Source organism: Myxocyprinus asiaticus, chromosome 10, assembly GCF_019703515.2.
Source record: "Myxocyprinus asiaticus isolate MX2 ecotype Aquarium Trade chromosome 10, UBuf_Myxa_2, whole genome shotgun sequence".
Lineage (NCBI taxonomy): Eukaryota > Metazoa > Chordata > Actinopteri > Cypriniformes > Catostomidae > Myxocyprinus > Myxocyprinus asiaticus.
Window position 1 is genome coordinate 31,344,724 of NC_059353.1, and position 20,179 is coordinate 31,364,902.

Genomic DNA, 20,179 nt, shown 5'->3' on the forward strand with positions numbered 1-20,179 from the left:
GCCATATGGCCTTTATTGGGGAGCCAAGGCCCTTGATAATCTCAGCTTGTCATATGCATCTGCTTGAGTGTGGTCTTTTGATATAAGATAGTTTTGTGCCATATGGAAGGGGTGGGCTTGATCTCCCAACATTTCTGTGCCCTTGACAATATAGAGAACATATACTTTCCCAAATATGGAATTGCCTAGAAATGCCTATTTTTTTATAGATCCTTTCATTCTGTCTGTGTGTAAAATCTCTCAAGCATTTATAGCAGCCATAAATACAGTAGCATCAATAATAGAGTGCTGTGTGACACTGACAAAATGGGCTATCAATCATATCTGCTTGATTGGGTATGCTTGTATAGATGTTAATTTTACATCTCACAAACAATCTGTGTGTATAAACACCAATTCGGGAAAATAATGATTTATTTTAAACCACAGTATTACATGAAGTGTGTCGTTTGTTGTGCTGAATGTGTATGTTTCTGTGCTTGCCACCAGAAGAAAATCCCCTGTGCACGCCAACAGCGAGAGACAGCTATGAGAGACTGTCGCTGGCAAGTCAGGGTTTACCTCCAGGATTCCCCTCACCTTTCCTCTTCCCTGATGGACTGTCATCTATAGAGACACTTCTTACTAACATTCAGGTGAGAGACAGTAGATTCTCAGCAGATTAACTTTTCTAGGTCCAGTTCTCTCTGGTCAATATGATCACGTGGGAAGTTGGCACGTTATTTCCGAGAGTTCCAGTACCCTAGGTCACGTTATACTGACTCACTGACAAGCGGCATCTCCCATTTGACATTTTTGCATTGACTCAAGCATAATTTCCTTTTTCTTGATGTGCAACTGGAAGTGCATTGAGTCAGCAGCTTAGGAGACCCGGGTTTGAAACCAGGAAGTAGTTGCGTTTGCGCAATAAAATATTGAATTTTTTCCCCCTTACATTACATTTTTACTCCACTGATGGTTAGGTTTGGTGTTTGGGGGTACGGTTTATAAAATGCGCATTCCTTTTCACTGTATTACATCTTGTACAGCTGGAAACAACTCACTTCACAACTCACTTTTGGCACTCCTCCATGGACATTACACCCGGAAAATGGAGCACATACGCTCAACAAAACTTACTGCTTTGGCCACTGGGGGCAGTGTTTAAAATTTCGGTAAGCACATACTGATTTTACCTAAAGAAAAGTCAACCTACTCTTTCCAATTTCACTGTGAGATCAGTCTGTCCTGGTTAATTCAGATAGTCTAACTACTAAGTAATGAATTGGTAAGATTTGGTTGACTTGCAAAGCATTTTAAAACATTAGACTGTAAGTAAGAAATGTAAAACTGTAAGGTGAGTGATATGGAACCATAACCATGAAAATGGTATCGACTGATGACTCAAACAAATTGTTAAATCAGTTTTTGATCAGTTCACTGAAGTGAAATGTCTGAATGAACCAAAGTGATAAACAAACCTCCTAACGAACTGAATCAAAAAATGAATCAGACTTCCCAGCTCTACTACAAATTTATAAATGTATAATAAGTGGTTATTGGAGTTCTAGGATTCTTCAATTAAACACATTTAAAACTGTGAACTGTCCCTTGATTTCTAGCTAACATCCAGCTGGTTGTCACAGTAATGCTTTATTTTAGCCCTCTGTGGACTGGCCAGCTGACACATGCCATGATCTTATCACGTCATATGTCAACACAATGAAAACCACAAAACAATATCACTATTTATGGCAATCTCAACCCTCAGTTCGGAAAAAATATTGTGAAAAGAGTCTGATGTGCAAGTGTACAAGTATGTGTACACTGACATAGGGCCCACACCAGCTAACTATTTTAAGACACAGGAAAAAATTACTGTTCAAATGAATGGTTTGTTTGTTAGTAAATTCACAAAGATGCTATTGTAGACACTAATAGACACTCAGTGTCCAAGATTAATACTCGTCAAGTGCCAAATGCAAGTAGAAATAAGGCAAATAAATGAAACTAATCCTAGTGGCCTTTTTTAGGAATAGAAGAAATGCATATAGTCTGATCCTCGATGATGCCAAAATATTAAAGGTGCACTCAGTACATTTTTAGCTGGCTCTTACTTGTCCTGTTGGTCCCAGTTATACTTGTGGTTTTGGACTCTATACTAACACCCATTGTCCTGGATACTGGAATTTTGTTTACTAAGTGCTGCCGCTTCACACCGAAGATGTGTTTATCTTTTGTTTTGTTACTTTTAGTCTGTGTTTTTCTCCGTGTCATACTACACACGTCCTTTTCATGGACATTCTTGGATTCAATCCAAACGAATTTCCACGCGTTGTTGCGCACTGGACATAACTAGTGGTAGTAACTCAGTCAAATTAAAATGCATGACACAGGTTGTCATGTGTTGTCAACATGGCAGTGCGCATGAAGGGGTGACCCGCTCAATGTTAATGTTAATTAAACAGCTTTTATTGGGTTGCTGACATGACTGGAGTCTTCATCTAATCTGAGTTTAGTGAGTGTAGGTAATTTTGATCATATTTCTAAAAATATATATTTATGTCTTTATGTGTAAAACTTTTTTTAAATAACAAAAACTTACTAAGTACTCCTTTAAATCAAAGAGAAACAAACAGTCTACTAAAGACAAGCTTAGTAACTGTAGTGGGTCTTGTAACCACGTTTATTATCAGAAGTTTAACCTGTAAAGCAGCCATATACTGTATATATATGATGTTTTTTCTTCAAAACAAATTTGCAACCACTTATATTTGGCATGACTCCCTTGATCAGCTGTGGTTATCCTGCACATAAGACCTAGTCAGAAAGATAAATGTAGTTGATTAACACCTCCTTTGAGACTAATGATGTGGGTACAGTATAAGGAGTGAGAAGTTTGGTCACTGCTCTTGTAATATGGCCATCAGATCTATCATGCTCCTTTCGCCCCATTGTTAATTAGCAGGACTTAGTTTAGTCAGTCATCTTTAATTGTGATTTCAGGGTAATGTTTTGATTGAACATTCACACACAAATCAACAAAACGAACCCAAGCAAAAAATTCCGATAAAGCAACTTAGTATATATTGGGGTCATAAGAAGGAACAATTAGTATGATACAGCCCATTGCATTTGCCTCAATTGCATGCGTACAGGGAATACTTGTTTTAAAATGGTCAGCGCTCCGTTTGTGCTGCAAACACCACTGTAAGTGGCTGTAAGTTGACATAAATCTCACAGTAGTTGCTGTTCATCACTTCATTTGAGGAACTGACACAGTGAGCCAATAATGATTGAGTTGTGGCTCATAGTCTCAGTTTTCCCAAAATATTTTCTCTAACAAGTTTTTATCTGAGGATTGTTTAAGTGACAACTTTCAGTATTAAGTGACATCACTGGGTCCAAACAGAATTAACTTTGCATTTTAACATGCCGCTGTTGTCAGTAGCTTGGACAACAAGTTTTAATGCTAGCTTAGGTTCAGTTTCATTAACTCTAAGTAAAGGAAGTATAGATTAAAGCTTGTGTATTAACAAACAATCAGACTTAATTTTTTATGTTTGTTTTGTAGCAGTGTAGACAGTTTAAAAGATAAAATTTAAAGTGACACCATGAATCCAACATCCAACATTCAGTGCACATTTTTCAAGATGTGGCTCTTTTAAGCAAATTAAATTGGTCAATTTAGCGCTGGAACTGGCTTAGTATGAGTACCACTGCTCTAACATACTGTAAGATAAACCATTCATAGACTTTACTGACTCCTGAGTATGTATAGTGTGTGCAGACTGTGAAAGATGTGTTTGTGTGCTGGTTCTGTTGCAGGGTTTGCTGAAGGTGGCGATTGATAACGCCCGCGCTCAGGAGAAACAAGTGCAGCTGGAGAAGACGGAGCTGAAGATGGAGCTGTTTAGAGAGAGAGAGCTTAGAGAGACCCTGGAGAAACAACTGGCTGTTGAGCAGAAGAACAGAGGTGTGTACCGTACAAACACTCACACACACACAAATACAAATTACTGTATTTGAAAACCCCTCTCGCTAGATATTAAAATTTGCCGCATAATGCATCCTGCACCATTTGTGCTAGAAACATGAATAATACCTGAAACAGTGCAACATGTTTTGGAGAGGTTTGCTATAACTTTTCTAGGCTTACAATTTTCACCTGGCAGATGATAAAAAAAAAAAAAAAAAAAAAAAATTTAAATAAAAACATTAGACTTACATTGAAGGAGGGACCTGAGCTATGTCTGGGAACCAAAATATCATAGAGACTTGGAGGTGAGCTCTTTTAAATTGGTCCAGCACTGTAAACCCTAAAGTTGTCATTACTGGAAATATCAAGTTGTCTTAATTAAGTATTACTTGAAATGTCAAGTTTTGGGCATAACTCACATAACTCAAATATTTAAGTTTATTGAACTTATTATTATAATTTTTTTAATCCATAGACTTATGATTTTAAGTATTAATAACTCAAAAGGTTGAGTACAAAATTGAGGTTATGGGGAATCCCACACAATCCCTTGCGATTGAATTACTTAATTATGTTTCCCTGGTCAAAGAAAAGTTATGGGAGCATTTAAATAGTTGTTATTAAGAATTAATAGAGGTTTTAGCTCTTCTGTAATATTATGTATGATGTCGTTTTATTTCAAAAATTTGAAATAGCAAATTTGTTGTCACAAAATTTGACTTAATTTCATATGTTTTGGAGACACCATTACTCAATTCAGTTGAGGGAACTACTTCACTCAAACAAATGAGAAGAGTCAACTTTTCAGTGAGAAAGCAGCCACTTAGCATCCAAATTACACTAGCAATCACATAGCAAGGCCCTGGCAACCACCCACAACAGCAATCACATAGCAAGGCCCTGGAAACCACCCACAACATCCTAGCATTCAAGCACCACTCACTATTTCTTCAGAAAATCTAGTATAGGTAAAGCATCCAATAATTAGTGCTCAAGAAAAGCATGAAAAACATCATTAACAGCATGAAAAAATTAAGCTAAAAGCTCAGTTAATTACAAGCTCACAAAAAGCACAGAGATCTCAGTAATAGTGCCAGAGTGATAGAAACAAGGTCATAAATCGAGCAGAATGAGACATATTCACATTACGATCAATACACAAGCATGTATTGAATATTTGTGTAGAAGCACTTGTGAGAATACAGTATATTACTGTAACTACATTTTCAGACAACATCTAAATGCACAGAGAGCATTAGGAAGATCTAGACAGTCTTTATGCAACTGAAAATATGAATAAGTAATTTATATGTTCTTAAATGAGCCACAATATTTCTCTAGGGAAGGTAATGATTAGACTACAGATTGTTAATAGTTGAGCTAATAATTTTCAACTCTCTTTGAAATTAAAAGGGATATGTGCATTACAGATGGCCTCTAGTTACACACTCCATTGTACTCCATTATTGCATGAACATATAATTATGAATCTACATTTTGATTTTTTTTTTTTTTTTTTTTTGAATTTCTCTGCAGAGAAGTATAACTAAATGTGACTTAATATGTATTTATCCTACATAATGAATCAAATGTAGCTTATTAAGCCAGTTTCACAGAAGGATCCTTAGAAATGTGCTTACAGCCCTCCAGCTTTCTTCTGTTTAATATTCAGAGTGCCTTTCTCCTCTCCCTCTTTGGAGAAAGTTTCCTTTAACCTCATCTCATTGGCATTTTAACCTAGGTTAATCCAGGTTATCGCTGGTTCAATTAATTTGCTAATGACACAGTCCGTTTTTATTGAATGAGAACAATTTTTAAGCTGCAAGTTTTCTATGAATATTTCCTCCCAAACAGAGTTTAAAAGCCAACTTTCCCTCTTTAAGTCTTGAATATCAGATCCTGGGGCCATTTCTACCTCTGCATATGACTGCGGTTCATTGACTTTTTTTGACTTTGTGCCCAGCTATCATTCAGAAGCGTTTGAAGAAAGAGAAGAAAGCGAAGAGGAAATTGCAAGAAGCACTGGAGTACGAGTCAAAGCGACGAGAGCAGGCGGAGCAGTCCCTGAAACAAACGTCACCCACAGAAAATCTCAGATCACTCAACGGTGAGACCTGCAATGATACCTTATCTGGGATGCGTTTCCCGTACAACTTTGTAACTCACTGCTTAACCACCATAGTACGATGCATCGTTGGAGAAATTGACTGGCTAGTCACGACTATTTCCAGAAACCGTAGTACAGTAACTTTGTCGCACATCCATCATTCAAACCACGTTGGTTCAACAACATAGAGCTGTTGTAAATTATATTATGCAGAGGGTGGAGTAAAATCTTCTGGGGAGATCAAATTTGAGCTTATTTGCACGTACACCAGAAAGCTGTTTATTGCGCAAAAGCTGCTGAAAACATGAAAGCGGCGCACACTATGTAAATGCGAAAGACACAATAGTAGGGTTTCCCTTTTACATCAGATTTTGGGGTTCCCCCGACGCACTTGAGCACTTACATGCACAGTCTTCAAAAACCTATTAGAATGGCACTAATGTGTTAACATGGACACATAAGCCGTGTTCTCCAACAGAAGGCATGTGTCAAAACGATTTCTCTTAACAGCCTTAAATCCCTTAAACGGCTGCATCCGTGTTTACGTGAAGATTTAGAAAGCAGCTTTCTCCAAAACCCCAGAATAAGCTGTTTTCTTATGTGCGTTTAAACGTGGTCAGAGTCTTGACAAAATGAAAGATAGATATGGAATAAAAGATATAGATGCCAAATGATGTCCACACAGCAAATTAACAAGGAACTATGCTTCTAACCGGGACTAAAAATGAAATGTTTTGCATTTCAGTTTGTTCTGAGCAGAAACGATATGTTTTAGTTAATAAATACATCTTGCCATCTAAAATCAATTAATAGCCAAAATCTCTCTCCAGCATGCATGCATACACTGCTTGGCATGTTTGGACTAAACGTCATATTATGCGGGCTGAATTATTTTATTTGAAACGTAATAATTATTTAATTTTAATTATTTGTTTTAATTACAGATCTGCTTCTCGGTCAGAACCTGGCAGCATCAAATCTGTATCAAAGCATCATATCTAACAATAATTCAGTGAAGACTTGGAAACAACTGAGTAATGTACTTTTTACCTCAATATATTTCCTTGTATCTGGATTAACCATGCATGTATACGTAGTAGTTATGTATAGTTAACTAAAAGGTCTTCAGCATGTCACAGAAGGCTACATCCACAACATTCAGTAAGGCAAAGAAATGGGTGATGCAACGGTTTTCCTTCAGAATCAAAGCACATGCTCATCATATTCAACTAAAAAGAGAGAATCCTAATTTTTTGGGCAACAGGAAGTTGTGTATTTCTGAAAATTTACTGTATTAAACTATTTAGACTTTGGTTTCATGAAAAAATTATCAGAATTAAATTAACCAGTTATTAACCTGTTCTGCAAACAATTCCTTTCCTTTTCGTTCCTTGGAACGTTTTCAGTCCTTGCTTCTAACCACAGGTGGAGTGCATTACTCCACTAAGTATTTGCATTGTGGTTTGCGAATGTTCGTTGGAACTATGGTTTCGGGAAACACAAAATCATTGAACTATGTTGGTAATGATGGATCTTGCGGCCATAGTGGGCTAATGATGCTTTTGGAAAACGCACCCCTGAACATTGGCATATTTAAATTGAATGAATTAAAGGGCCTGTAAGAGATTTTTTCATTGAAAGGTATGCAAAAAATATTCCTACTCCTTGAAAGATATTACTGAAATAAGTGTTGTGAGATATCTCACCTGTTTCTGTGACAGCACTAGACTGTGTGCCCTTTTGACCTGTCAATCATTTTGCGTGCTCTAATAGTATTGTAGTTGCAGCGATTTATTGAGGCTTACTGCCATTTTTATGCCATGTTGTTCATAACAGTTGTCAGCTGAGGGTGCTATTTTGCTTCTGTTGTTTTTAACATCCGTTTCTGCTCGATATTGGTCTCAATAAAGCTCATTTGGTATCTTCTGAGTGCAGGGTTTTGGAAAGAAGGGGAGTGGCTAATTCAACAGCTCAGTCTTCTGGAATTAGAATGGCTGAAATCGCTTACAGCATGCAGTATGTACTTGTTGTTGGTTTATGAAGATTTAGATTCAGTCTGCCTAGAAAAGATGTTTTCCTGTGAAACATTTTGATGTTTAATGCTGGATGTAACTTTTTACTTAATAGTACTTTAAATAAATTTGTTCAAATTATAATATCATTGGCATAGAAAAAGCTGTTTTAGGCCACTTCCACTCTAATACATTTTCATGTCAAATCACATTGATTTAGGAAATTGAAAACAGAGTTTTTAAACTTAAATGAATTAGTGTGGATGTAGCCTCATTCTACATGGGTTCGGTTGCTCCCCAAATTAAACCGACAAGATTTATGCAATAATGATCAGATGACTGTACGTGATTCCACTTATTACATGGCTACTTACCAAATAAATCAACTAAAGGACATGAAATATTGATGTGAGATGGAAAATATGTATCATTTGATAAAAAAGAAGAATTAAAAGTTATATGAATGATATGAGACAAGCACAGCTATGTAGGAAATCGGATGCTTGGTACATCAGTCAATTGTACAGATTAGTGTTCATTATACAAAAATGTAACTGCAGAATGCTGTGATTGACCAATCAGAATGAAGTATTCCAGGGAGATGTTTAATAAGCCTAAATGAGATGAGACAAATTTGCATGATGAAAAAGCAAACACAAGCCTAAATTGTTGTTTAAAAACCATAAAAAAAGGCATTTTCTCTCCCACTGAAGAACTTGACATATTTGACCCAAATCTGGTTCATTCTTAGTGATTGAGTGTTTGCTGTCAAAATGTTGTACGCCAGTTGATTTTGATGAATTTGTGATGTGTCTACTGTATGAAACCATAGCACCCACAGCTGTGTCTAAAGGACTGGACACACGAAGCATTTATACACCCTCAAAAGGTTTAAGGTTTATTTAAAAAAGTTGTATATACTGCATTAGCAACATAGCATGCAAGCTTTGCAAGATACGTGACGAAAATATACCACTGTGTTTTGTATTCATAACATCGTTCAGCCAGTGATTGGTTGAAATTTCGCCCTGCCCCGAGCAATCCGCTGTACACTTTCCCTCCGCCCGTCATGAAAGACGGTTAGAAAAACATTCCTAATTAAGCACAGATGTCATGGATGTTTAATCGTCATTATCTTTTCATTTTGTCAGACTCGTTGACCCAGGAGATAGAGACTGACCGCAGTGGTGGCAGAACAGATGCTGAGAGGACAATACAAGGTACGTGTTTTTGAGGAGACCATAAATCTCTGCGTAGCTCCGGTATATGAGCCTCACTTTAACTCGGCCTGCTGTCCATTCATGCAGCCTGCCATCTGGGCCACAGATCTCACAGTTCAAGAGGAAGGTCAAGATCACTGGGATCTGTCAGTAGAACATTTCTTGAGAGGGAAAATCGCATCCTCTCGCACAAATGTGTGATACGAATATGTCACGGCCTACTAAGTTGGAGAGTAGGGGTAGGGGATGTGACCAAAATACAGTATTATATCATGGTATGAGTAATTTTGTATCACGGTAACAGTATATATCATAAATAGTTATTTTTGATGGCAATAGAGCACAACAATCTGGTTCCGGAAGTAAAAATCCCATTCATTTATCCCATAGACTAATTGATTTATAAAACTTTAAAGACAGACCTACCGTGAGCTACAAGGTTGTTCATCGATGGTATATGCTTCCATTGAAGCCATCCATCTGTGCTATTTCATCTTCATTGTTTAAAAATTGTGTTTGATACTGGAATTCATGGTAAACAACTAGATTACCCATGGTACAGCAGAGAAAAATCCACCAATCAGAGAACTTTGCTAACGAAACCTGCAAAATATGCCTCGGAGCAGCCACACGCTCCTGTGATGCACTGTGAATGATGTAATCGAGTCGGTGGCTCTTCACCCTTAAACTACTTATATATTTGTACATAGCGGGATATTTTGCAATAATTTCTATGCTTATAATCAGCAACCTACAATCAATAGTTTTATATATTACCATTGTTTTTATTCAATGACATCAATGCTTCATGGGATTGTAGTTTGTGCCATCATGAAAGACAGTAAGTACACAGCCTTGTACCGTTGTCTTTATGTCTGGTTTTCAAATAGTTTTTTTGCCTCAAAACAAAGTTTGTGATGTGATTTACCTCAGAGCTGGCTGGTTTGGTTCATGGCTTACAACTCTTTTATGAAGGATTTTATTAAAAGTCTGTGGAAGAAATGAAAAAGTGGACAGGCACTGTTGCGCCCTATTCAACAAAAACTGTTTATACGGGCGCTTCTTCAACTTTGGATAATTTCATATACCAGGGTTTAGACAACGAACAGATTTCAACTTTTTTTTTTTTCTTTTTGTTAAATTAAGGTCACATTAAAAATTTACTTGGAAACTCGGAGTGAAATAAGCACAAATAATTTCATATTTATTGTGGGAAAATTATTTCTATAATTCTTTTCAAAAATTACAACTCTCCCACATTGGCATCATTTCCACCACACCAAAAATTTTGCCCCTTACGATTTTTTGTTTTGTTTTGTTTTTTCAAAGTTATTGTACTTAAAAGTGTCAATGAAGTGCAGGCTTGAGATAAAATATGAGACAAGAGATGGTAAATGTTAAGGTAAATATTACTTAAGAGCAGAATATTTTTACTGACTGTCAATTCCAATCAAGCTGTAATTTTGCCAAATTATGCAAAAAGTTTAAAAATATTATTTAATTGTGTATGTTTTGATACACAAAATGTCAGCAATGAAACATTAAAAATGTCTCTTCCATCTCCATCATTTCCACCACAGAATTCTATTAAACACAACACAGAATTTGAGACATGGTGAAAATGACACTGTGGTGGGAATTTTAATGACCTATAGGTAAAATGGCAAAAATTACATAAATCTAAAAGTGGTTTACACATGTACATATACTGTATATGTATATAGTTATGCCATTTTTTGTTTTTTTTGTTTTAATAATCCAGTGAATGAACGGTACTTCATCTCATTTGATTATTTTCTCTTTTTATTTTTGAACTTGACGGACACAAAACATTTGAATTAATAATTCAATACATTTTATAAAATGAATGATAATTCTGGCATCAGTGCAAAAACTGTTTCACATTACGTAACACTTGAGTTAAAGACTCTGATGTCAACTAATGTTATAAAGCAAATAGATCCTCTAAATTCTAATTTTCCGAGCCACATTTGAAGCCATTGTAAAATCCTGCCCAATGATAGCTAAACAAATATTTTTTCTATGGTATAAACAGTATAGCACAATCTGTACCATTTCACACATTTCTGCCATCATACTTGCTACACATTGTACTGTCATACCACCCAGCCCTATAGGAGTGTTGACTCTTTGTGAGTGTGTGAGGGAACTTAATAGGTTATTAAACAAGGAACGATGAGATGATTAAACTTTAAAAAAGCCCACTGAGTCAATTATAATTGTACATTTGTTTTGTAGTTTTTACCAGCAGGGATATATTAAGATATTATTAGGTTATAAAAAGCAATTTTGTAGTATACAGCTCTGGAAAAAAATTAAGAGACCACTGCAAAATCATCAGATTCTCTGGATTTACTATTTATAGGTATGTGCAAGGGTGTAGATTTTTAAATTTGTATTTTCTTGGGGTTGCAGTATGAAGCATTTAGATGATTCCATTGATCATGGAATAAATAATGGGGGGGGGGGGGGGGCTTATTACCTCCCCCCAATCCCCCCTGGAGTCTATGCCCCTGGGTATGTGTTTGAGTAAAATTAACATTTTTGTTTTATTCTATAAAGTACTGACAAAATTTCTCCCAAATTCCAAATAAAAATATTGTCATTTAGAGCATTTATTTGCAGAAAATGACAACTGGTCAAAATAACAAAAAAGATGCAGTGTTCTAATAATGCAAAGAAAACAAGTTCATATTCATTTATAAACAACACAATACTAATGTTTTAACTTCTAACAAATTTAGAAATCAATATTTGGTGGAATAACCCTGATTTTCTATCACAGCTTTCATGCGTCTTGGCATGCTGTCTACCAGTCTTTCACACTGCTGTTGGGTGACTTTATGCCACTCCTGGTGCAAAAATTCAAGCAGCTTGGCTTTGTTTGATGGCTTGTGGCCATCCATCTTCCTCTTGATCACATTCCAGAGGTTTTCATTTGGGGTTCATGTCTGGAGATTGGGCTTGCCATGACAGTGTCTTGATCCGGTGGTCCTCCATCCACACCTTGATTGACCTGGCTGTGTGGCATGGAGCATTGTCCTGCTGGCAAAACCAATCCTCAGATTTGGGGAACATTGTCAGAGCACAAGGAAGCAAGTTTTCTTCCAGGACAACTTTGTACATGGCTTGATTCATGCGTCATTCACAAAGATGAATCTGCCCGATTCCATCCTTGCTGAAGCACAACTAGATCATCACCGATCCTCCACCTGGTCGTCTAATGGTTAGATGGAGACCTGAAGAGGCCTTCAAGCCACAGTGTCTCGCACCCACTTTGAAATTTGGTGGAGGATCGTTGATGATCTCAAGGTGCTTCAGCAAGGCTGTAATCGGTCAGATTCATCTTTGTGAAGGATGCATGAATCAAGCCAAAGTTAAAACATTAGTATTGTATTTTAAAAAATGAATATGAACTTGTTTTCTTTGCAATATTCGAGGTCTGAAAACACTGCATCTTTTTTTGTTATTTTGACCAGTTGTAATTTTCTGCAAGTAAATGCTCTAAATGACAATATTTTTATTTGGAATTTGGGAGAAATGTTTAAATTAGTACTTTAAAGAATAAAACAAAAATGTACATTTTACTCAAACACATACCTATAAATAGTAAATCCAGAGAAACTGATAATTTTGCAGTGGTCTCTTAATTTTTTTCAGAGCTGTATATACAGCATTAAGATGTTTTTTTCTACCCAACAGATGAAGCTGAAAGATAATATTATTTGGATTAAAGACAGAGAATAATTTTAAAGATAGACCCTCCCTTGATGGTAAGATTCTGTCTTAGGTTGTAGACCTCAGAGACCAGTGCATTTTAATGAGCATAATAAGAAGTTTCATTATCTTAGGATGACCCACAGTGGAGTTGCCTCACAGGAGCACAACATACCCACTCAAAACTGTAAATACACACATACTAATATTTTATGGGTTTATGGTCCAGGTTTGGTAAATGTCAAGAGAAAATCAACACTTTTGAAAATATTTCAGTCACACTCTTTTAACTACACATTAAGTGTTAAGTCACTCGTTTCTCAGATGTCTATTTTAATTGTACCCAGCAGCATATGTGATACAAAAACCTCGTCTTGAGTGGTCTCAATTTCCCTTTGAAAATAGTCTGTGGAAATTGCTATGAAATGTGCAAAATGGCATTTTAATACCCCGTCGCAAGTAAAAGCCCCGTAAACCAGTTTGATTAACCTAGTTAAAAGATTTTAGTATAATAAATGGAGAGTATGTTTTTTTTTGTTGTTTTTTTTTACCCCATTCAATCAAGGAACTTTGAGCTGATAAACGGAATGCTTTTTTTCACAGCATATAATGTCATTGGCATTATGATGGTTTTTATTTTAATAAGATTAATAATATTTCAGCACTAATTGCTCAGAAGGTTAGCATACTGTAAGGTTAACATGAACACTACGTATGTGTATGTGTGTATGTATGTTTGTGTATGTGTATATGTATGTATGTATATATGTCTGTGTGTGTGTGTGTGTATATATATCTATATCTATATCTATATCTATATCTATATATATATATATATATATATATATATATATATATATATATAGTCTATTGTGTATTCTGTATATACTTTATTTTCTTTTCAATATTTATTTATTCAATTTTTAAATATTTTTTAAAAGTCTTGCTGCTGTTTTTGTATTGTTTTGTATTGTTGTGTACTGGAAGCTCCTGTCACCAAGACAAATTCCTTGTATGTGTAAGCATACTTGGCAAGAAAGCTCATTCTGATTCTGATTCTGATTCTGATTCTGAACAGAAAGGGCAGAATGCCTGACTATTGCTTGAATTTCTTTTGTCTCAGTTACTTATTTGAGCAGACACATATTCAAATATAAGACATTGACATCATTTGATCTGAGAAATTCGTCATCTCCGTTCTTTATTAATGTTTTTACTCAATAGTTATTTGTGTGTGTGTGTGTGTGTAAATAGCAATTATAAGGTTTTTCTTTTTTTTTTTTTTTTTTTTTTTTTTTACTCTGTCCTACAACCAGTAGGCATAATTGGACTACTTTCAAATGGCAAAAACATAAAAAAGATGCTGATAAATTACACTCGCATATGAGGGGGGAAATTATATCCCGATTCTTATGCAAAAAACCAAAGAGACGTGCTATAATTTCATCACTTGGCTGTTGGGAAAAAAAAAAATAATGAGAGCATAATTCCAGAGAACTAATTATTTCTATTTGTCTTTTGTCACACTCTGTAATTCTGCTATATTAACACAGTCTGTGTTTATTAATTGCTTTTCCAGTGTTTTGAATCCATTCCAAGAATAAGCTTGACTGTTTTTCCTGGCTCCGTGCTTCTGGGAGCACATCTCGCCACTAATTCCTTGTGATACCAAACATAATATCTCCCGGTATCTCTTCCCGATTCTCACCGCTTGCCTCTTGATGTTTTCTGCAAGTTTACACGACCCTGTGAGGGAAGATAAAGTTCTTTGTTGCAAGATTAAACATCAAAACAGTTAAAGTGAAATTAAAATTAAATGAATGAATGTCACTGAAGCAAAAAAGGCAGTCATTAATGGTTCCCTTAATTGTCTTCATAAAATATTTGCATGGGCATAATTTGCATAATTTACATGTATTAATTAATCTTTCAAAGGAATTTTATGCTGAGAGAAGCCAAAAATTCCTTTTATTTTATTTAGCATCTAATGAAATATTTATCCTCTTTAATTAACTTTTCATCTTGATTTGAATAAAAAAATGCAAAATTTTTAACAGATTTTAATGAGGGGGTTCTTTCATAAAACAACATGGCAGTCATCTGATTTTTCCCGCTCAAGAAACTTTCCTGGCACTGTTTGCACATGATAGTTTAGCTACACTCCATTTGGCCCAGAATTAATATGGTAATTTGTAAATTTAAGATTAGCTCTTCGCCAACTAACATGTTATCAAGGTATTGAAATTGATTTCCTCAAAACCGTGAACAAATCCATTTGTTTTTTGTGTTTACATTACAGATTAATCTGTAACAATAGAAGTCATGGTTTGTTATTGTTATATGACTGTGGCATTTCATATTTTAGTAGTGTATTTTTACAACATAATTTAGAAAAGATAATTCTTGGGTGTGATTCTTGGGAATAATTGCTTTATTGCTGTTGTTGTTCGATATTAAGATGATATACTGAACATTTCCATTACTAAATACAATACGATTTGAAATTTAGGCACTCAATTTGATTACCCCCTTAGAGGCCAGAATATAATTGATTTCCTTCTTCAAACTACATATTTTCTGAACAAGTCTCTAAAGTGTGTTTTATTAATTGGTTTAAAGATTATTGTGTTTTGCTTTCAGTGTTTTATATGCTTTTATAAAACATAGTTTTTTTTTTTTTTTTTGTAAGAGGCCAGTGAGTGACAAATTACATTTGAAAAAGAGAGAGATGAGAGCAAAGCTTAAAATGACACACAAAGATGAAGTGTGTGTGAAACAAATTGAAGGCATGTTGCACTGGGTAAAGAAATGAGTCAACCTGTGTGTTGCTCTGTGTTGCTCAGACTGCAGTTATCCCTTGACATTTGGAGCTGTAATGACTTTTACACATAACTCAGCATTGGAACTGGTCATAGAGAAGAGCCTTGGAGACACAGGTCTTTTTCTGTATTTAGCCTTGCTGTTTGTCTGTGCCTGAGACAACTTCTGTTGTCTACACAGCTCTTACAATTCATCAGATTCCTGGGTTCATAAGACCAAACTGGGAGAAAAGCTTCCTGCTTAAGCTGTTTTTTCTTCTTCTTCTTCCAACAGGGATGGGTATCATATTACAAATTAATTGAAGAAAAGTCCAAATGCACAGATTTAGAAATGTTTATTTTATAGTTTACATATTTTTTTTTACATAGAATCAATGGAACACATTATCAAATGATTTCATATCTATGGTTTCACTAAGCGAACACAAAATAACCAAGCCACAAAACAGAAATGGCATGTTAACACATGTCACTTCTGCACCAGATATTGCCATCAAACCAATTGCCTAATTTCAGCCAACACAGATCTTCCAGGATATGTCACCACTTTACTGTATGTGTTTTGTTGTCCTTTTGCTCATCAGAATTAAATTATTTATCTGCACTTTCAAAGAGAGGACATGCTGCTTAAAGGCAGTGATGCAGCATTCCTGTGCACAGAGGAAATATTCTGGTAATAAACGTCAAACAAGCTCCTGAGCCATGCCTAACAGATGCTTTTATCAGCAGAGGCAATGAGAGCTGCCGCCCATTCAGGCATAAATTCACCACGAAAGTTCCCTGGAAATGGACAAAGCTTGTTAGATTGCAGGTGGCGGAGATAGTATTGCAGAAGAATGGCTTTTCACTAAACGCTATTTACACACAGGAAGTGTCATTTGTAAAGTGCTTTACATCATGAGTGCAATATTGTGTTCAAACATGTATGTCAGAAGAAATATCTTAAACATGTGACATGCATTGATCTGGGGTTTACATTGTTATAGTTATTCTCTAAGTTTGTGAATTTGCATTGCATGTTTCTTAAATTCCCCATGAAATCAAAATTGTTTTGTGACTTTTAGTCAATGTCTATTAGCTTTGAAGCCAACTATTTGCTATTATACTCCTACAAGTTGATAAAACTAATTTATAACTTAATAGATTTTACTGCATCCTTTCAAATTTAGTCTTTCTCTTTGGAAAACCCAACTGAAAATATTGATGACTCATCTTGCGCTACACAGATTTTTGCATAGATTTTTGTCAGATGCTCTCTAGAATGAGAATATCCCTCCCTCTAATACCATCTGCACCTGACTTGCAAGTAGCATATAATGGTTCATAGCTGTGATGTAACTAAAGAAACAGCGCTCGGCAAGTGATTTCATGGGGTCTTTAACTTTGGTTTATGGCTCAACTCTGTCTAGTATGCCATGCTTATTTTTTTCTCTCCCTGTGTTTTATTGTTAGCAGATGGAAGACTTTTTCTGAAAACCACAGTGATGTACTGATAGCATGCCGTTGAAGACTGGTGTCATATGAAGATTTTCCCGAGTCCCCTTGCAGGGTAATTTAGTTACAGCAACAGGTCAATCGCTCATAGAGGTGCATCAAGTGTCTGTTCTTGGCCCGATGTGGAAGACGGATTGTTTCAGAATGTAGTATTAGGACTCTTATTCTCACAGAAATTAATGTTATAATATGCCAGTTGTGGGGTTTGGATATCATGAGTTGGCTGTTGTGAAGGTGACAATTTGAGCACAGTAAAATGTACCGTTTGGTACACATGGTGATAATACTTACAACAAACTCACAGCACTGAAGAATTTTTATACTGTATTTAAACCAGCGAGAAAGCTTCGAAAATAAAATCTGATTCAGAGGTTTTGTTTTGTATTAAAAAAAAAGAAAAAACATAAGTCCTTAATGTCATAACTATTTGCCAAGATGTTAAAAATCCAAGCTTAGAAAAGAGCCTCTGAAAAATTTAATTTGAATATATGTTGATGAACAAAAATGACTAATATTTGCTTTTAATGTTTTCTAAACTAGAAGAAAAAAACAATCATGTTTCATTTCTATCATTATTGTATATACAAGAACAGAAACTATAGGTTAACTCACTCAATTTGGTATTTGTATATAGTGTTAAAAGTTGGTATTGTGTATGCAGTAGATCTATTAGGAGAACAATACCAACGTTTATATTGAATTTATAAATTTGTTTTGTTTCTGAGCCATCATTCTTTCAATTCGCTACCACTATGGTGAGGAAGCATGTAGGCATGTAAATGTGTTGTCCTGATTTTATGTTATTCAATAAATACTTAACTGTGCTGAACAATTACGTACTTAGGGTTTATTCACTTACACCCAGAAAAGGTTGATAAACAGTATCATTTTAACTGCTACATTTTCAGTTTGCAGTGAGATGAATCTTAACCATGTATGCATTGATTTAAGCTGCAGTTTATGAAGAAGTTGTATAGATCATTATGTTTAATCTGGTGTAACCCCCCTTTAAATGACAAGTGCTCATTGTGTAAATAGATATTTTCACAGCAGAGCAACATACTACCTTCTTAAAATAATGGGGGGGGGAGGGGGGTGAAGGAATAGCTTGAGTTAAAGAAGGTTGAGTGCATTTTTTCATTGAATAATATTATATATGATAAAAATGTATCTTGAATTTGGATTTGTTTTAATCACTTGCTGAACTGTAATAATCCTAGTTTAAAACTGTTATTTCCAACAAGATTAGATACTTCATTAGAATATTAGATATTTCACTAGATATTTCAGTCTAGACTTGTTAGCAACACATCAATTTGTTCATAAAAATGTCCTTTATTGTTATATTTGAAATCATTATTTATTATGTAAGATTCTTTTAGAAATTCCTGAATTAATTGACAACATTTGGCAAATTCCCAACAATTAACTTTTACATATACACTACCAGTCAAAACTTTTGAAACACTTGACTGAAATGTTTCTCATGATCTTAAAAATCTTTTGATCTGAAGGCGTATGCTTAAATGTTTGAAATTAGTTTTGTAGACAAAAATATAATTGTGCCACCATATTAATTATTTCATTATAAAACTAAAATGTAATAAAAAAAAAAATTAAAAAAAATAGTTTTTGAAATTGATGACTTGGACCAAATAATAAAGAAAAGCAGCCAATAAGTGCCCAACATAGATGGAAACTCCTTCAATACTGTTTAAAAAGCATCCCAGGGTGATACCTCAAGAAGTTGGTTGAGAAAATGTCAAGAGTACATGTCTGCAAATTCTAGGCAAAGGGTGACTACTTTGAAGATGCTAAAATATAACACAGTTTTGATTTATTTTGGATTTTGTTTAGTCACAACATAATTCCCATTGTTCCATTTATGTTATTCCATAGTTTTGATGACTTTACTATTATTCTAAAATGTGAAAAAAAAATTATAACAAAGAATGAGTAAGTGTTTCAAAACTTTTGACCGGTAGTGTACGTTATTGAACTTTGCCAATATAAAGGCAAAAATCAAGTTATCATGTCAATCTGAAACTATTGAATTTGAATAAAGTGCGAAACAATTGTATCAGTTTAAAATAATACTGTGCCAATTAATGGTAATATCGAACACATTTAAGCATAGATTACTTTCATTGTATCTAGTAGATGATTAATATGATTATACGGCAGTTATTGGATAATCAAGAAATAATTTGTGTTGAAAGGATGCTAGATGGACGTATCTAATGTTACGGGGCAGCTATTTATACTATACTCATAGACATTATTTTGTCACACATTTGTCCACACTCTGAAACAATTTGAATGTTTATTGTTTTAAACTACATGTAAAAGTATCTTTTACCTCATCAACGAATAGGCTACTTTTTTTATGTGGTGTAAACACTGTAGCAAGATTTATGGACATATTGTTCCTTATTTCTTTCTATGGCGGAAAAGGAAACGTATAGGTATTGAAATAACAAAGATGTCTTGTTTTATAGTGCTTTTCCTTATTTTATGATCTTGTCTCCTGTAATGACACAGTATGAAAGAGAGTGTGTGTGTGAGAGTGTCTGTGTGTGTGTTTCTACAGTAAGTAAGTGTGTCTGTGGGGCATTGCATGAATGTGCATCTGTTTTGGTGTCATATATGGTATTAAAATGTTTGTGAGTCAAAGATTATTAGGCTAAGCTCTTTTGAAAATAAATCACTTTGTCATTATACAATTTTTGAGAGAGAATGGTTGTTCATAATATTACAATATGTCACCAAAATAATGAAGGTGTAGCCATTAATGCACACATTATACAGTATATGAACCTCAAATAGAAAGA

General features: G+C 34.9%; 1 protein-coding gene across 6 annotated transcripts in view; it reads left to right on the forward strand.

Moving 5' to 3' along the window:
* The window catches only part of LOC127446807 (dachshund homolog 1-like), a 152,631-nt gene extending 133,203 nt beyond the window's left edge, over positions 1-19,428 (forward strand). For 2 of the 6 annotated variants that reach the window (XM_051708044.1, XM_051708050.1), the window contains 6 exons: positions 490-635; positions 3,808-3,955; positions 5,922-6,065; positions 7,010-7,099; positions 9,229-9,297; positions 17,307-19,428. In XM_051708044.1, coding sequence (XP_051564004.1) covers positions 490-635; positions 3,808-3,955; positions 5,922-6,065; positions 7,010-7,099; positions 9,229-9,297; positions 17,307-17,347 — 638 coding nt within the window. In that variant the 3' untranslated portion in view covers positions 17,348-19,428. The remainder of the gene's footprint in view (positions 1-489; positions 636-3,807; positions 3,956-5,921; positions 6,066-7,009; positions 7,100-9,228; positions 9,298-17,306) is intronic. The other 4 variants (XM_051708046.1, XM_051708045.1, XM_051708048.1 and 1 more) reach the window with 4 other exon arrangements.
* Positions 19,429-20,179: the final 751 nt, after the last annotated feature.